Raw genomic sequence first — 17,487 nt, 5'->3', positions numbered from 1 at the left:
GTTAAAAACATGATTTTTACAAATGAAGCAAACAGTGCCTGGTTTCACTGTAGCATATAAATACTCTGCATTCATCATACCTTCCCTTTGAATAACTCTATTTATAGCCCAGATGCCTTTGGCTAGCCTTCTCTAGGTGAAATACAAAAAGAGCCCATTATAGTGCAGCAAACATATGAACTTCAAGAAGACTGTTTGTAAAACATGTACATAGCCTGGTATACACCTCTGTCAATGCTCTTAAGTCAGCTGAGAGATGGATGATGGGCAAGTCAACAGTGGTCATGAGCTAGCAAATAAGTTACACTGAATGTGGTATGATGCCTTAATGTGCTCTAGAAGGTCAACTAGGCTGCTCTCTCAGACCTAATGTGCTTAGTGAGCTCCTGTTCAGTAAAAATTCATTTTTCCTCATCTCTTTTCTTCCTATTTCTAGCCTGAGGAAACTGCAGACACTCATGATTTCACATTCCCATTCAGACTCTTGAGGGATTCGTAACAGCTAAAGAGAAAAAACAAACCTTGCAGACATGCAGCTGTCCACAGGAGTATCCTTTCCTCAGCTTCCCTAACTTTGGTTTCAAGGGCAGCATGAAGCCCTTACACTGTCCCCATAAATTCCTGACTCTCATGGCACACAAGTCCATGTGATGACCTTAGGTTAAAAACAGCAGTAACAACTCCAAGCGATCAAAATGCTAAGATCTGTAAAGAACTATAAACAACTTGTTAAAAGTTCTGTAAAGTCTGACCAGAAAAATCAAACTAAATTCTATCAAATGATATTATTTTTTAGTATTCTCAAGTTCTTCCTTAAATAAATCCAGAAAAAACAGCCACTTTTCTGTCATCAGGAACCACTGACAGCATACAATAAAAATTATTTGGATGTACTGGCTTTGACTCAGACTTTTATCAGGACTTTGACTGCACTTCACACACAGCACCTCACTACCAGCTCTCTGTGATGCCAAGGCTCAGACAAAATAGGCATTATTTTTCAACTTGACCCAACACTACACACAGAGTGTTGACTTAGTGTGAAATTGATCGAAGCTGTTTTTGACATAAGGTCGAGTTAACTGGAATGAGGTAAAAAGAATAAAATAGCAAAGTCCAAAATTAAAAAAATTCAGGATATTTGGTACCTCCTGCATATACATGATTTGGAAATATTAAAATGTTCCTAGGATAATGCATTCAGAAAAACTTCCACCATTTGAACTAAGTTGTGAATATCCACATATTTTAACTATTTCCTAGTATCAAAATGTTTCTTCCCAAGCTGCTCATAGAAAGTTACTATTTCTTCCTTTGCTGCTATATTTAAAACACAGTTGTCACCTTCACACTTTTTTTTCAGATTCAGCACAAAGTAGTATTAAAAAAAATCGCAAGAAGCTATAATCCTTTACATGGTCACAACAAAGAATCTTACTGAAATGGATTCATCAGCATAAAATTTAACAAACTAAGAGAAAGTTGCAGATTTTAGAGCTCAGATAGATGAAAAGCCTTCAAGGCCACAAACCAAACCCAGCTTATTCATGATGTAATACCAGTGATGTGCAGGCTCCCAAACTTTGATTTTTGATCAACAATTAAAATTAATCCCTTGAAAAGTACATCAGTTCTACAAGGTCATATATATATTCTGCTTTTAATAAAAGTGAAGCAAGTAGCCACAAGGGAATTTTAGGGGGTTTCACACTACCCAACCTAATATAAACCAGTGTGTATTTGCTATTGTACTTCACTCTGCAGCTGAGCCATGAGCACACTCAAATAATTTTACTTTTAGAATTTATAAGCCAGCATTAAAGTGAGGACCACAAAGAATTGCACTGCAATATGCTGCCTCCAAAGGAGCCAAAAATTTTGAGCTGAATAAAAAAAAAAACAAAAAACAGTTATGAATGTAAATGGGGATAACAGATGTTCCTGTGCTCTTTCCCTCAGTCTGTAGCATAACTTTTCTGAGCTTATTTTTATGTAGATATTTGATGTAGCATTGAGAAATGTGTACTTCTTCCCCATCTCCAAAAATGCCTTATTTTAAAGGCCACATTAGACTTGTGCACAGGAGCAGCACTGATTACACAATCTCAGTGTTAATGTATTATCAAGTGAGAGCTCTAGCTGGGGGCTACAAAAGAGATCATTCCAGGTATAAAATTCTTTTGGTTCTATGAAAGAAAACAGATTATTAGAAGGGAAATGTGCAGAAAAATCTGAAGGAAAAGAATTTTGTCATTTTGTTGAAATAATAAAAAGTATTTTTAGTTTTATTTACAGACTGCAACTTATGTAACTTCCAAAGCAGATATCAGCAAAAGAGGGAACAGGTAATCTAGTTCACAGTTCTAATGTCTCATTTTTGTGGAATTATTCCACAAATAAATTTATACTATGGTCACATTTGTATTTCTTGTTTGTTAAACATAAAGAATCACTCTTCTTTCTGATGTCATTACAAAAAGTGAGCATTTCACCTTTTAAAATACTGAGCTGTAATGTAAATCAACTGAAGAATGTGTTGAGCATTATATAAGACTTGATTAGAAAAAAATGAATTAGTAGAATAAATGAGCATTCTTTGAAGGACTGCATGAAGATTCTTTCTCTTCCACTTCAGTAGCATTAACCTACACCTATATGGCCAATAGCTATTTTGCATATACAAATAAAATTTGTATAAATAAAATGCTGTACAGGAAAACAATAAATGTATACATTTTTTTGGTGAAGAAATTTTTCTATGAAATCTTTTTAGCTTCCATAGTATTTTATGGATAATTTTTGCATTATCAGGATCCCATTTTTTCCTCAATCACATGGCTGTTAGGATTATTATGAGGATCTTACCAAGTTTGCAATTAATAATCACACTGAATGCAAAATAAAACAGCAAAGCCTGTTCAGCTGTGAAGGCAACTTCAGATGAATCTGTTGAGCTGTGAATCTGCAGAAACACTTGTGTATCAGACAGTTTTAGGATACACAAGCACACACAAGTCAGCTCACATGCTGCTGCACTGAAAGCACTCAGCTGACACAACAGAGAAGGAATGGTGCCCAGCACTCAGCAGTTAATCAGGGTATCCAATAATCAATGAACAAAGATAAAATTCATTCTCCTCTGAAGTGCTCATAAGCTTTCCTGGCTGAAGTTAAAGACAACTCCCACACACTTCACCAAAGAAACCAAACAACACAAATGTGCCTCCTTAGTGTTTTAGTTCAAGTGGGACACGAAGTAAGAGCTTAAGAACTCCCAAATCAGACTAAACATACAACCTAAAAGCAGATGGACATATCATCTGATCTCAATAAAATAAAGTATAATTTAGAGCATGTATTAAAAACTGCATTTTTCACTGCTCTCCCAAGTGTTGTTTATTCATATATGGGTAAGGCTCTACTACTCATTAAGCCTGCAATTTGGTTGAATAAGGCAGCTACCAGAACAATTTCAAAATCAGCTTCAAGGAAAAAAATGAGCTCTTAAGTCCTCCTCCTTGTTTTCATCCCTCAAATATTCTGCTAAGTACTCAAAGCTGCAATGCTTCTGAAACAGATTTCACAACACACAGGACTTTGTGTTCTAAAATAACATTTTAAATTATCAGTCGTGTATTAAGAGTCTCTTATCAAATCCTGCCTTCCTTAATCACTACTGAGACCATTTCAAAGAAACATTCTTTATTAAAAGGCTAGAAAAGTATGTCAAATAGTCTGAAAACAATCCAAACAAAAAGGCAAATGATTACTATGCATAGCACAGTCAAAAGGAGATGAGAAAACCTGGAAATCAACTGTTTCAATCTGCACCCATACTGCTTTTCAAGGCTGCCAATGCTCTCTCAAACAGAAGATAATGTTCCAAACACAACTATCAATTTATCTTAATATAATGCTCACACAACAAAGCACAAGATCCTCCTCCTCTCCTAAAGCCATCATCATCATCTTTTAGATGACATTTCAACCTTTCCCAGCAACACCCCTCAAATTTCCCTGTTAAGAATATATCCAGACCTTTCTTCACTGTCCTTTCTGGCTGATAAACTCAGAAAAGGGCTGAAAGTTCTTTGATTCATCCTCCAGCTCAGTCCAGCCTGCCAATTTTACTTAGGTATTCACAAAGCCAGGATACAAACCATTCTCTACCCTTTGGTCTCTAAATCCAGTTTAAAGACAAAATGAGGCAATGGAGCCACCTGCTGCATTTCAACTTCAGCTTTTCTACAGCCCAGTGGCCTAGAACAACCACTCACAATTCTCAAACACTTCTGAAACATCCTACTCCCAAATAATTTCCTCAAACTGCTTCCCAAGTGCATTACTAACAATCTGCTTCCTCTGTTAGTTGGCCTGATCCATACTCAAATAGAATGAGAGGCACCTGATCTTCAAATGCCTAACTCAAGAGGACAAGAAAGTGCCCAAACCAGTTATTTAGAATCAAGTAAGAAACTCACACCACTTACCTCAAATGTGTATTTTTCTCTGTTGTTAAACAGCATTAATATTGTCATCTGGAAAGTGGAGACTTGCAATATGTGCTTCCGTGTATTTGAGCCAGTTACTTGGGCACCTCCTACACCAACTTCTGAGCCATCTTCCTGTTTTAAAATTCCAAAACTACTGTTAGGTTATTTTTCACTGAAAAATGCTTTGTCCTGACAAGATGAAAGTTTCATGATGAAAAATGTCTCTAGGAGATCAGCTTACAGAAGTGACAGAACAGCAAACATCTGGGGGCATGACCAGGATGCTCCTCCTGCAGCTGCCTTACAATGCCAGAGATTGAGCCTGGAGGCCTCACCTAACACTGACCACTGCTAAGGATGGAGACTTCACCACCTCTGAGGCCCCTGTTCAGTTACTTGTCCGCCCTCCAAATTTTTCTTAAGCTTTTCTTTAAAGTTATCAACACATTTATCCTACAGTAACACAATTTCAACATCCTCCCAAGTGCCTGTTATTAATACTCATTCTAAGAATTTTGCTTTCATTTTGCCTTGCCTCCTACATTCCCAAGCATCATGCCATTACTAGTTCTAGCTTGGCATTTTAGTACTGGTGTAATCACTACAAAATTCCCTTCTTGTACACAGACAAGTTAAGCATTGTACTTCTATAAACTCTGCTTAAGTCTTGTTTTTGAAAAAATGTTGTCTATATTGCACTCTGCATATGAAAAGGTGCCTAAACTTGACTTTGCAGAAGTAACTAACAAGTTTCTTTTCATTTTTCATCGACAGTAAAAAAATACCAACCATTCAAACAACTGAGGTCACTTCAAGATCACATTTACTACTTTTCTACAAGTAAATGATGATGCTGAGTGATGCATTTGAAATAGATCAGAGGGAAATAAAAAGTCAAAGCAAAAGTGCTGCAAAAAAGAATGAGATTATAAGGCTGATGGAAGGCATTTTTCCTTATTCTTACATTCTCAATTGGTTTGCTTTTATTTTACAAAATTCTGAAGTTACAAAAAACATGCATTAGCTTACTTTAAAAAAAAGATACAATATTTATATAATCTTGATTCTCTACCTTTTTAACAGGCCCATAGAAAGTGGCATTGAGATCTGCAGAACCCATGTGATGCTGGAGTGTCAGCTGTCGCCCACTGTGTTTGGCTAAATAAAATCTGTAACAGAATTGAGATGAAAACAATATAGCTCACATTTTGTACTGAAGAGGAAATACATTATAAAAGTTACATAACCTTTTGGAGCTAATGAGGATATTCTTAAAATGTTTACACTTCTTGCTTTTTCAAAACATTAATTTTTGTCAGAATTCTATTTAAAATCTCCCAAAACCTCAAGTATCATCATTCAATTCTCTAATTTTTACATGAGCTGAAGAAGAGTATTTTGCCAGCACATCCTGAACAGTAAAGCTGTAAAAAAAAAAAAATCTGTACATGTAGAAAGAAAAAAATCTACATGAGTTAGTTTAGAAAGTTTCTTCTCAAAAACTCTACCTAAAAATCTGTAGTAATACATACCTTCTAAATATTTCAAAAGCATGTCTGGGAGCTGGAGGGATGTTGCACTTTGGTGTGGCTGACTGGGTAGGCCAGTAACCTGTTGTGAGGACACGCACTGTGAGATCAACACCTCCTAGTGAGACCTAGAAGTAATTGGAAGAAAACAAACACTATTTAAAACAAGACCATGTTTCACCACTTTGTATCAGTGTAAGATACTTAGAATTTTGCCTAACTACAAAAGAAATAGACATATCTGTAAACATTCTTTTTTGCAAAACCAGACAAATACATTGATTCATCACTATCAGAGCAGATGCTACAGCAAAAATCCTCTACATTATTCCCCTCTGGCATTTAAGAGAATACAGAATTGAAAAAAAGGAATTCTTAACTAAGAACTAAATGTCTGTGATCATAAACAGAACTTACAATATGTGCAACAAATCTTTGTAAATAGGTTTTTTGATGACATGCAATAAAGCTGGGTTGCATGAAATGTGTCAGTTTCAAAATAACTCATTCTAAATGTACTCTCTGGAAGTAGAGAGGAAATACTGACTATCTGATGTTGAACCTTGGAGAGCTTATCTGTGGACTGCATTGTTACTCACTTTTGCACAGCCCCTTTCTCTAAGGACTCCCATGATTCTGAATATTCAGCACTGGTGAGGAAACATTCCCCAGCTTGAGTGCTGATCTATAAATATGTGTTGGCAGATGATAAAGGTCTGGCTACCAGTGATGCATAATCCTGACTAGGTATCCCAACTAAGCTGAGCATTATTAAGCTTAAGACTGACTACTTTCAGCTTTAGGAGGTAGAATCATACCTTCAAAGAACACACATTATGGACAGAAAACCCAAAGCATACAATATTCAACTTACATAGATTCACTACATAGAAATAGAGCACATTATATTTTAGGAGGTCAAAAACTGCCAGCTGAAGTCACAAACTTTCACTATTCAATAGCAGAGTAGCATTCCCGTGCAGTACAGAACAGTTTTTGCATTGTGTGTACTGAATGCCTGTGTGCACCAACCAGCTTGTGCCCAGGAAACTTTGGAAAAACCTAAAAATGCTTCAACAGTTTTCTTCCTCCAGCCAAGTGGGAAAAGGCCATCAGTGCAGACACAGGGACACAGAAAATATATTTAACTGTAACTGAAGCAGGTGAACTGAGATAGCAACAATTTCCCATATTTTTTTGGTCTTTGCCAGAACAAAACACAGCACTAATTTAGAATGCCCCCCCATCATATATTATAAAGAGCACGAAGCAGTTGGTAACACAAAAAAGTTTTGGAAGCACTTTATTTTATGAGATGTCTTTTTCAGCATAAAAATGGTAGGAATTAGTGGAAAGTGCCTCAATCTATTAGCCTGGACTTTCCCTGCTGCTGAGCTTTCCACTTTGAGAGCAAAAATCATCTACACAGACCTTGGCACTGCCTCTATCTCCGAAAAGAGGATCCAGAAGGAAACTGCAGGCAGGATTATTTAGAAAAAAGCATATGCCTGACTCCTCTAGGAGGCACTGTACACATTCAAAGTACCCAAACTGTTTAAAAAGGAGCAGAATTAACTATTTCATATAAAACACAGAATCACCAGCATTTTAACAGTAACAAAATCCCCCAAATCTTCCTGTATTTCATAAATAGTATTTCTGGAAATTTCATTCAAAGGTCAGTATTAGGCTGAACAAAAGGAAACCATCACATGAACTGCTGGTGTCATGCCAAGGACAAGATGAAGTTTAGAAAGATGAAAAATGCAGCCTAACAGAACATCTGTTAACATTTTAAATTAATCTTCTTAGCTGTACATAGCTAAAAAGAAGATAGAGATATCATTTATTAACTCATATATTTTAAGACTGTCATGTAAAGTACATGACTTTTAGCACAATCCCCTCTTCCCCCACATGTCCAAGCCCACCATGCTACCAAAAAAATGGGAATGCTCCAACAAATCTGTACTGAAATTTATATTTCAAGCATTGCAAAAGCAAAACATGACTAGCCTCCAAAGCAGAGAAACCAAACAAACCAGTAGTAAAGCTGCCTGTCCACAAACACCTTTATCCACTTCCTCCCCATCCTTTTCTGAATCCACTTTGAGAACATGCTGTTCTCCTACTCATGAGTCACAGAATTCTGAAGAGGAGGATTTCAGCCAACTGCTTCAAGTCAACAAAGATTTCATATCACCTTGCACAACCAGGAACATTGGACAGAGGATATTCATGAAAATATTCCTGGCATTCAGATTTCTGAAACTGATTCAAACAGGTTGGATGTACAGACCCTACTTACCTTCACACAGAGAACTGCTTGGATGTTTATGATACACTAATAAGTGATACAGAGTATCAGCACAGAAAAACAGTGTTTTAGAGCAAGTGAACTGATATCTCAAAAATAATGATGTCTCCCTAAAATATTCTAGGGAGCTGCTCTTGCAAGAAGGTGCAATTTTTCTAATTAAACAACTAAATCCATACTTGACAATTTGCAAGAAAACTTGAAAAACTAAATTTTTACAACTGCAATAAAACGGCAGTTTTGCTTTTAGCTGTGTCAGGAAAGCTCAACATGAGATGGCGTGTTTTGCAAATACCTGCAGCATGCAGTATTGCTCTTGCTCTTAGCACAAAATACACATCACAACCAGTGATTTGCAGAACGGGACGGCTTTGCTGGGAAGCACACAAGGGAGCAGCCCCTGGAGTGTGGCACGGCCGGGCCGGGCCGGGCACAGCGCTCCCCCTGGCGGTGCCGCCCGGCACAGCCCTTGGGGCACATGGATCCTGTAGAACGAAACCCGCACTATTCGAGCTCCCAGTTGATTCTGGCACTTCAGGAAAGGCTGATACAGACTATAAGAGGAGACACACAGTAAAGGGAACAATCTGCACAAGTCCTTCTCAGCAGATGTATTTACCAACAAATGAAGAAACACAACCGTGCAGGGTTTGCACTGAAGCCAAAGGACGAGCACACAGACCCCAGCACTTACCCCTGTTGCTTGAAGATGTTGCCTGAACTCATCCATCGTTGTGTTTGAGATGCTCATGTCCCTGAACATTCCTTCCAGTTTTGATGTGAATTGACATCCACATTCAGTCTATAAACACAAAATAATTTGCTGTAACAGCACTATGAAAACAAAGCTTCTGATAGGCAAACTGCAAGACTAAAGTTAGTTTACAAATCCCCAAAATTACATTTTTGTATCTTTGGTTACTGGAATTTCCATTATCATTAAAAGAAGTTTCCTATCTTACATAAGGACCTAAACCTACACAATCTTAATTTGCTTTCTTTCTCTTTTCTCTATTATTGTAATTTTGTCTTAGATTTCTATATAATATTAAAAAAACTGTGAAAGCTTATCAAATCAAAACATACACTTTCACCTGCTTTTAGCACAATTCTGTAAAGGGAAACAAACCCTATTTATATCACAAGGAAACTCCTGTTGTCCTAGGAGAGTTTTATTTTGAAAGCTGACTGCAGATTACCCAGCAAGACTCTAGGTCTTGTGAGAATCAGGAACATCTGCACACACAGATGTGCACACACAGGACTGTGTGCCCATTTCTGATACATACTGTGAATACATGGGAAAGGAAGTGTGTTAGCTTCAACAACCTGACCACCCTGCAGTTCTGTAAGAAAAGAGGGCACTTCATCTTGCAAATGTGTGTAATGTCCTGTGCCTTCTGAATCACCAGCTACAAGTGGTGGCGAGGTAACTGAGAAAGAATTAATACTGAGAAATTTGGAGAAATCTGTTACAAAAAGGCTTTGCTCACTGATAGAATATGAAGGTCAAAAATAAGGATAAGTGCTGTTTCACTTTAGAATCTCTCTGCTTCAGAAGTACTCTCATCATTTATCATGTCACTTGAGAAGAAGCTGCAATAGAACTTCATTTAAAGTCTGTTCAACTTTAGGCTTTACCTTCTCCATCTCTTGGTCCATTTAATCAGTACTTAGCAGCTAAGGAAAATGTGTTTCTAGAGACTGATACAAAGATTTTGGTTTTCAAACACTTAATGAAAAAGAAATTGAGCATTATCATCAGTCTGCTGATGGAGGCAATTAAAAAACAACACAGGCAATAACAAAATTGTACCATGAGTAACAGAAAATCTGCAGTCTTCAAATTCAGCCACTGCAGTTGTCCTATTATTTAAAAACCTTGAAAAAAATTGTTATCTAGATTGCACTCTCATCACAGGGGCTTTTCAGTACTTCCTTCCTTTTATTTCCATGAAAATATTTGAAAAGCCTTTTGTATTTTCTGCTGGGGCTTTCCAAATCAACTCTGTATTTAGCAGCGATCAAGATTAACATTATCTATATGTCTGATGTAAAAACAGAAGAAACCATATTTATGAAAAACAAAAAAGAAAGACAAGCCCCTAAAAAGTATGCAAGTACGGTCTTACCTTTAATTTGGAGATCATATTTTTCTCAGAGTCATCTGAAACACTCTTATTTGTGAGAAGTCTTCTTGCCAAGTGCTGCTTGTAATAGCGTTCAAAAACATCTTTCTCTTGCATAAACCTGAATAAAACCATCGCCTTATCCAATATAGTTTCTACTTCTTGTTCTGTTAGCTGCAAAAGAAATAATTTGCTGGTTTTAATCTTTCAGCACAAGTGTCTTACACAACCTAAGTACTTAAAGTAATTCACAGCAGCAGATGGTCTAACAGTAGCCAACAAAACTGGTCCAACATATGACTGACAGCCGAAAGAGTGGTGCACTAACTCAATAAAGTGGAGGAAGAAATAGATCTAAAATGAAGGGAAAGGCAAGAGCAAGGGAGAGGTGAAAAAGTGAATGGTTAGAATGCCTTGATAAATACAGTAAAAGTTCCTGGGTAAGTGTAAAAAAGCATGAAGGAAACCAGTACTATGAGTAGAAAAGTCAGTTTGGAATGAAAGCTTTTAAGTGTTAAGGTGTGTTTTGCAAAGCCTGTCTAGTGTCACACAAACAGAACTATTATTAGTTTTATAAAAAGCCCCAGAATTTACTATTTAATTCCCAAAGCATAAGTTGTATGATCTAATACTAAGGTTTATTTAGAGTAACTGAAGCCTCAGAAAAACCATCCAGTCCAGTTCTGGGTTCTGTACCTCAGAAAATTTAATGGAAGAAGCTAATACAGAAGGCAACAGATGTACTTAGAACTAGAAGACAGATATGGTAATAGTTCTCTGGTATGTAAAAACAGCAAAAAGCAGCAAAGACAAAAACTTCTCTAATCAAATTAATTTTCAAAAGAAATTAATAGATAATGAGAATAGCTGCCAAACTGAACTATAAATATACTTAAGGAAATTACACGTAAGGTTTTAAAAGGGAGCTACAGAAGCTACCACAACCTAATTGTTTTTTGAGGCAGTATTTACTATAGGTAGTTCAGGTATGCTGCTTTAGAGGTAGGTGACAAGCCACACAGATCTCCTGTCACCTGATTTTTCTGTAATCTTAGACCTAAAGTGTTAGGAGCTCAGACGTGTTAATCCTTTTTGAAGTTAAAATTGTAATTTCTTTTAATATAAAAATAATTCTTAGAAAAGTAGCTTAGTTTGATTCCATCCAAGTTTACAGAGCAAAAAGCATGATATTTGGAGTTGATTTATACTTACTCCCTTGACTCCCTTTTTCAGCTTATCATCAATAAATAATGAGAGGTACTCTGGAGACCTGGAGTTGAGGTTGAGGAAGTACTCAAAGTCACCCGCGATCGTCTGCTTGAAGAGCCGGTCGTTATTGAAAGATTCCTGAAGGAAGCGATCAAACCTACTCTTCAAGTCCAGTAAACCCTTTCAAAAATGAAAAGAAAAACTCATTTTCACTGATGGGAAGTTGTAAGCTGGGGAACAATAATAATAGATGAGGCCATACAGAAGACAAGATCTACAGTCAGAGGTTCTGCAACGCTTTCTGTTCAGAGTTGTTAGAAAGTATTTGAAATTTCATTTCCATTCCTGAATTTCTATTGCTGCCATGAATCTCTTATAGAAGCAATTTCCACATAAACTGACTAAAATATTGGTGTTAAACACTAGTGTAGTTTCTTGTAATACACTTCTCAGACTAAGAAAGCTTTTTAAACAGCCTGTAAAATAGATTGATTTCCTGTATATTTCAACAAGCAACTTAAAGGAGGTAGGTATTTGTTGAACTGATTAAGCCTTTTCTATTTCAAATAACATGGACAAAGTCAGTATCATAAACACATCATATGGGAAAGTTGAGGCTAAGCACCCATTAAATGCATTCCAAAAGCTACTGAACAAGTCTGAGGAGAAAACACACTGCAACAACAGGACTAAACTTGTCAGCATTTGTGTTTCCCTCTAATTTAATCCAGGGACATGTTCTGCATTATTCAGTCATGTGTTTCTTGCTGATCATTAAGAGTCACTGGGAGCATGTGAAATTTAGATACAAGATTCAGTGAACTGAACCACTTCCTCTGAACTAAACCACAGGAGTCTCAGTATCATTTTTAGAGTTTGTACCATCTTTACCCAAGGTTAAAGCAACTGATATAAAAGGGGGAAGCATCTTAAAATCACCTGAGCACCTTGCTAAGTATATATGATATCTACAGGTTTTAACTGAGAAAGCATTTGGCAGGCAGGTGGAGAAAATTTCACTTGAGAGTTAGATTTGTCATGGACAACCACTGCCTGCAAGAACTCTACAAGTTAGATGTTTACGTCTTCAGGTTCTTAAGAAATTATTTATATGTGGTTACTTAAAGAAGCCATTCAAGAATTACTCAAAGAAGTAGTAATGTTTCTTAGGAACTCACCATCTCACTTAAAGGAATGATCTTTAGACAGGCTAATTAATGCGTATTAGAAATTTTAAATTCAAAGTAAATCCCACTATCTCTCTGTTTACCAAGGTTAGCTCATGCCTCCTCTCCAGGAGTACACCATCTGAACAACCTGGTGTTAAACAGGAGAAACTGTTAGTACCTTGAATTACAAAAGCATTTCAACATCCCTTCAAACTATCATACAAAGTTTTAAATCTAATCCCCTGGCAATGTTTTTGCAACCATCTCACCAATTATGCTCAGGGTGATGTCATGGTGTGGAAGCAGTGCTGAGCTTTGATGGAGTTTTTTTATGGAGGGTTTAATGCAGCTTCCATGTCTGTCTCCTTAGTGCTGTTGTCCTTGACAGGTTCACATGAACATGGCTGAGATGAAAAGCGCAAGGTGGTTTCTCAACTCATAGATATTCCTCTCTGCTTCCATCCCTTCAGGGGAAGTGGTGGAAAAACCTTTCTGGGGAATTTTCAGTAATATAATGTCAGTCCCTGTCCTAGGACACCTTCATGAGATGCTGGGGTCCATACAGAGAGGCTGAGCTCTGTCAAAGCACATGGGCAAGTCTTCCTCAGCCTCATTTTAATTTTCACATTTGTGACAGGAAACCTTGATACTATGTTTATAATTAAGTTTTTAGATCTATCTATCTTTCTCAGATAAATTTTTTATGATACCTCTTCAGGCCCATCAAGAGTGAAAATTACATTAAAGTAACCCAGACACTTTTTTTCCCCACATTATTTGCATCACCCTCCCCTATTTTTTTTTCCCCCCTAAATCACACCACCACAAATATTAGGTTTAATCATTAAGGACTCTTAGAATTTTTCAAGGGCATTCTCTCTTCTTTTTACCAGCCCTTGAAGAGGTGATTCTTGTTCAATCCTGGTAAGAAGATTGCTTCAGCATTGCCAGAAAATTAATAATCCAATCGAAAATGTTTTAATACTCAAATGGCTTCTTCAAATAGTAACCAGTTCTACCAGAGTTATTGTTTTCAAACAAAACAGCAGAGATTGAAAGACATACATTAAATGTTTCTCAAGAAGAAGACACAAGGACTTGAATCACACATTTTAGAAAACCTCCAACAATGTTTAATGAATACACACTTTCATATTAAATATAGAACACCTTTCAGCTATAGAAACAGAGCTTTAAGGTTCAATGAACTCTAAAGGTTTTATATGCAAATTTCAAACCATCTTCTCAGAGACAATGAAAGAGAAAAATGACAAATAGTTCTGAAACATATTTCGTGATCTTGATAAATTAATGGTACACATCACTTAGTGAGAGAGGGAACAAGAAAGAACACTCACACATTTTTACATGCAGAACTGTTCTGTTTCTTAGGGAGACAAAATGGAATGAGTAATTTGTTATGACTGATAAACACATTCACCTCTCAGTCACAGCTAAGCTTGCCATGAAATACAGCCATGTGATTTTTGCCTCAATAAACACTGATAGCTAATGTTACATAAAATTAAACAAAGTGGACACTATAAAGCTATTTGTCAGCAGACATACAACTCACTCTGGAGACACAGCACTTAGGGAAATCCAAGAAGTTCCCAGAAGTTAGATAATTAGGCTGAATAAGTGGTTTATTAAAAGCAACTACTAAAAGCACAAAAACTTAGTATGTACTTTCCAACCAATTAAAGCAGGAGTTCTAAACATGTCTGGATATTCTGAGAATGTACATTAAAAAACTTACAAATTTAGCTTTTCAATAACAACCCCTTTTGAATGAATAGTAAGGTATACCTTATAAACTGTGTATGTAGTGAACTGCTAATGTGGGAAAGAAAAGAAAGTTAAAGTATTTAACTACCTGAATGTAATCAACTGGATTCTTTCCTTCTCCCTCTTCAGAAACCAGTGCTTTGCCTTGCTCTCTCAGGTATGAGCTCATGCACTCACACATCGTCTTCAGACCATTTGGCACACGGCTGAACAACTTGTACATGCAAGCAAGGTCTGCAAGCAAGAATGAGAGATTATGTAGGACACCTGTGTGTGTTACACTCCTGTAACTCATTCATCTCAGAGCTCAAGCTGACAGTTCAAGTTCAGCCACTAGAGCCACAGAAAGCCTCCTGTAACAGCTCAGGCACCAGATCCTTCTGATCTCCTCTTTCCTTTAGCCCTGACAATATGCTGACTGCAGCAGCATGAAAATGAAAAGCAGAGACTGTATTCAATTATTCTAGGTTGTCTGTAGCAGGGAACCTATCATTGCTCACCTCCAGGCCAGCAGAAGATGATGCTAATGCTGCAGACAGAGAACTTATTAGGCCTTCAGCAAGATTATGCTTTCCAGGGGTATTTACAAACATAGCTTCCAAAATTACCATTCCCAAAAATCAAGCACATTATCAAACTTTTTGTTGTTTGATTGTTTGAAAGCAAGTTAAACCAACAGGACAGCACTAGTTATATGCTTGTTTCCGCATTAAAAGCAAAAACTGGTAAAAATTTAGAGTTTAATTTATATTTGTCTTAAAGTCTATCATATACTTTTATACTACCATGTTTCATCCACCTAAAAGAATGAGAAGTGGCTTAGGCTAAACATTCTTTTCCAAAAGAACAATCCATCCTTGTACCTTTATGAAAAATCTCATCTTCACAAAGCAGCATTTCCACTGTACTATTAAATGAACCAAACCAAGGCCCATAAAAGTTGAACAGATTCCTGTATTTTATGAATACCCTTCAATATCCTTGCACCCTCAGTATGAAGGTTATCTAAACTGAATATTAAAGAAGAAAGTGTTAAGTATAGTATCATCACTTTCATTTCCAACATAGTAATTCTTTTTTACAGATAGGAAATGTGCTCACTTTGTACTCTATCACCTAGTAATTGTGAAGCTGCTTTAATGAACAAAGGCCATTAATCTAAGCAGCAAGGCTGTTCCACGTTCTCATGGCTTTAGAGTGAGCACTGATTTCTAAATATAGATACTACAATCCCTCTCTTCGTTATGCTGCTTTAGAAACTTAGGTTCTATTTCCATAATAACTTTCATTCAGTCACTGTGTCCCACATTAACCTCTACTAGGGAAAAGCAAATCAAGCCAAGCCCTTGTGTTTCAACCACTTCAATAAACTGTTTCTTATCCTTTAGAAACTGGCAATTCCTTTCTGCTCTGTCCCTAAGAATTGATCCTGCAATGTTTCTGTTTAAGTCTTTAACACAAGTGTTTTTTAATAACTGCCTGTGAGTCAAAAAAATGTGAGGCATTTTCACAAATACCTATTAGAGGAATGAAGTAATAAAATGGCTCATGGTCAACTGGTGACAAAAACCATTACAATAGATTTGTACTTATGAGATACTTGGTTTACCACAAAACTACCTTTATCTGGTACTAAACAGAAACAAGTGTATGGGCTCTGTTTTAAGAGCCAACTAATGGCTACTGAAAATTCTCAGATGTTTGTGATAAAGTCACTAAATGTTTCCACAATTACACAGGAGCACAAATATTAAAGATTTATCCCATGTTTAAAAACAATAAGCAGTATCAGAAGCATTTGTGTCTCACAAATGATGCAGACTTACCTTCTGTCTTCCCATTTTTCAGCATATGAACAAGTCCAGAGTTCTCCATTTCCACTATAGTTTTCATATGCTTGGAAATAAGCTCCCTCTCAACAACTTTCACAATGGGTTCTTCTGTTGATTTATCCAGACAATGCATCACTCGCTCTATTTCTTCATTAATTCTAGCTTCTACTTTCTTTATATATACAGAAGCACTGTTTTCAGCTAAAAATTTCTGACTTTCCATCTGTAATTAACACAAATTAATACTTTAGACTTTTTTGTAAAGGGTAAAAAGAAAACATGTCAGATAGGCATTTATAAGCAAGTTCAAATCAAACACATGTCCAACACATACAAGATTCACAGGCACAATAAACACAAAATAAAGGTTCTGTTGTACTAAATGTGTTACATAAGGGGGTACATGCAATATAAACAAGGTATTTTTCATACTAAAACAACCCAAGCAACTTAGTTTCCAGTACCCAACTAGAGTTTTAGCCATAGCTTCAAAGAAAACCAAGATAAGGAAAGGGAAGAATCAAAAATTTCTTCCAAATACCAGTTTGTGGTAGTTCTCCTCATTCTCATTAGTGAGAATGCTGAACACATTATTTCATGTCAAACTGTTTTTATTCATACTGGTCAGCAGAGTCTTTGGAAAAAAAAGATGTCTTAATTTTCAGGCAGAGCTAAGGAACAGAATTTAAAGTAATTATTTTTCTTAATTTTATATAAGCACCAGTGAAAAACGGAAAATAGTGACATTTAAATGCCTGTGCAACATATGCTTCTGCTTTCAAAGGAAGTTAGGAGATCAGAGCATATGACAGTTGATCCTGCATAAGAAATGGGAGACTCACAAATTACCTTGTCTAGATATTTTTTTAAATTATTTTAAAATTTCTATCAATTTTCAGCAATAGATGATCATTACTGCACTCAACAAGCACTTAAGCGTCTGTCCTCCTCCAAGCATCTCTCAAAAAAACCCCTTTAGAAAATATTTGTAATGTATTATTTGGTGGCTAATCAACAACTG

The 17,487-nt window shown here is 36.5% G+C and overlaps 1 protein-coding gene across 1 annotated transcript in view; it reads right to left on the bottom strand.

The window, feature by feature from the left end:
* Positions 1-17,487, bottom strand: part of CUL3 (cullin 3) — a 54,893-nt gene that overhangs the window by 2,576 nt on the left and 34,830 nt on the right. Inside the window, exons 6-13 of the mRNA XM_079315345.1 lie at positions 16,461-16,689; positions 14,723-14,868; positions 11,681-11,857; positions 10,472-10,642; positions 9,034-9,141; positions 6,026-6,150; positions 5,566-5,662; positions 4,491-4,625 (exon numbers count right to left, since the gene is read on the bottom strand). Of these exons, the coding sequence (XP_079171471.1) occupies positions 4,491-4,625; positions 5,566-5,662; positions 6,026-6,150; positions 9,034-9,141; positions 10,472-10,642; positions 11,681-11,857; positions 14,723-14,868; positions 16,461-16,689 (1,188 nt within the window). The remainder of the gene's footprint in view (positions 1-4,490; positions 4,626-5,565; positions 5,663-6,025; positions 6,151-9,033; positions 9,142-10,471; positions 10,643-11,680; positions 11,858-14,722; positions 14,869-16,460; positions 16,690-17,487) is intronic.

Source organism: Erithacus rubecula, assembly GCF_903797595.1.
Source record: "Erithacus rubecula genome assembly, chromosome: 11".
Taxonomy (NCBI): Eukaryota; Metazoa; Chordata; class Aves; order Passeriformes; family Muscicapidae; genus Erithacus; species Erithacus rubecula.
Note: the sequence above shows the minus strand (reverse complement) of the source record. Positions and strands in the feature narration are given on the sequence as shown.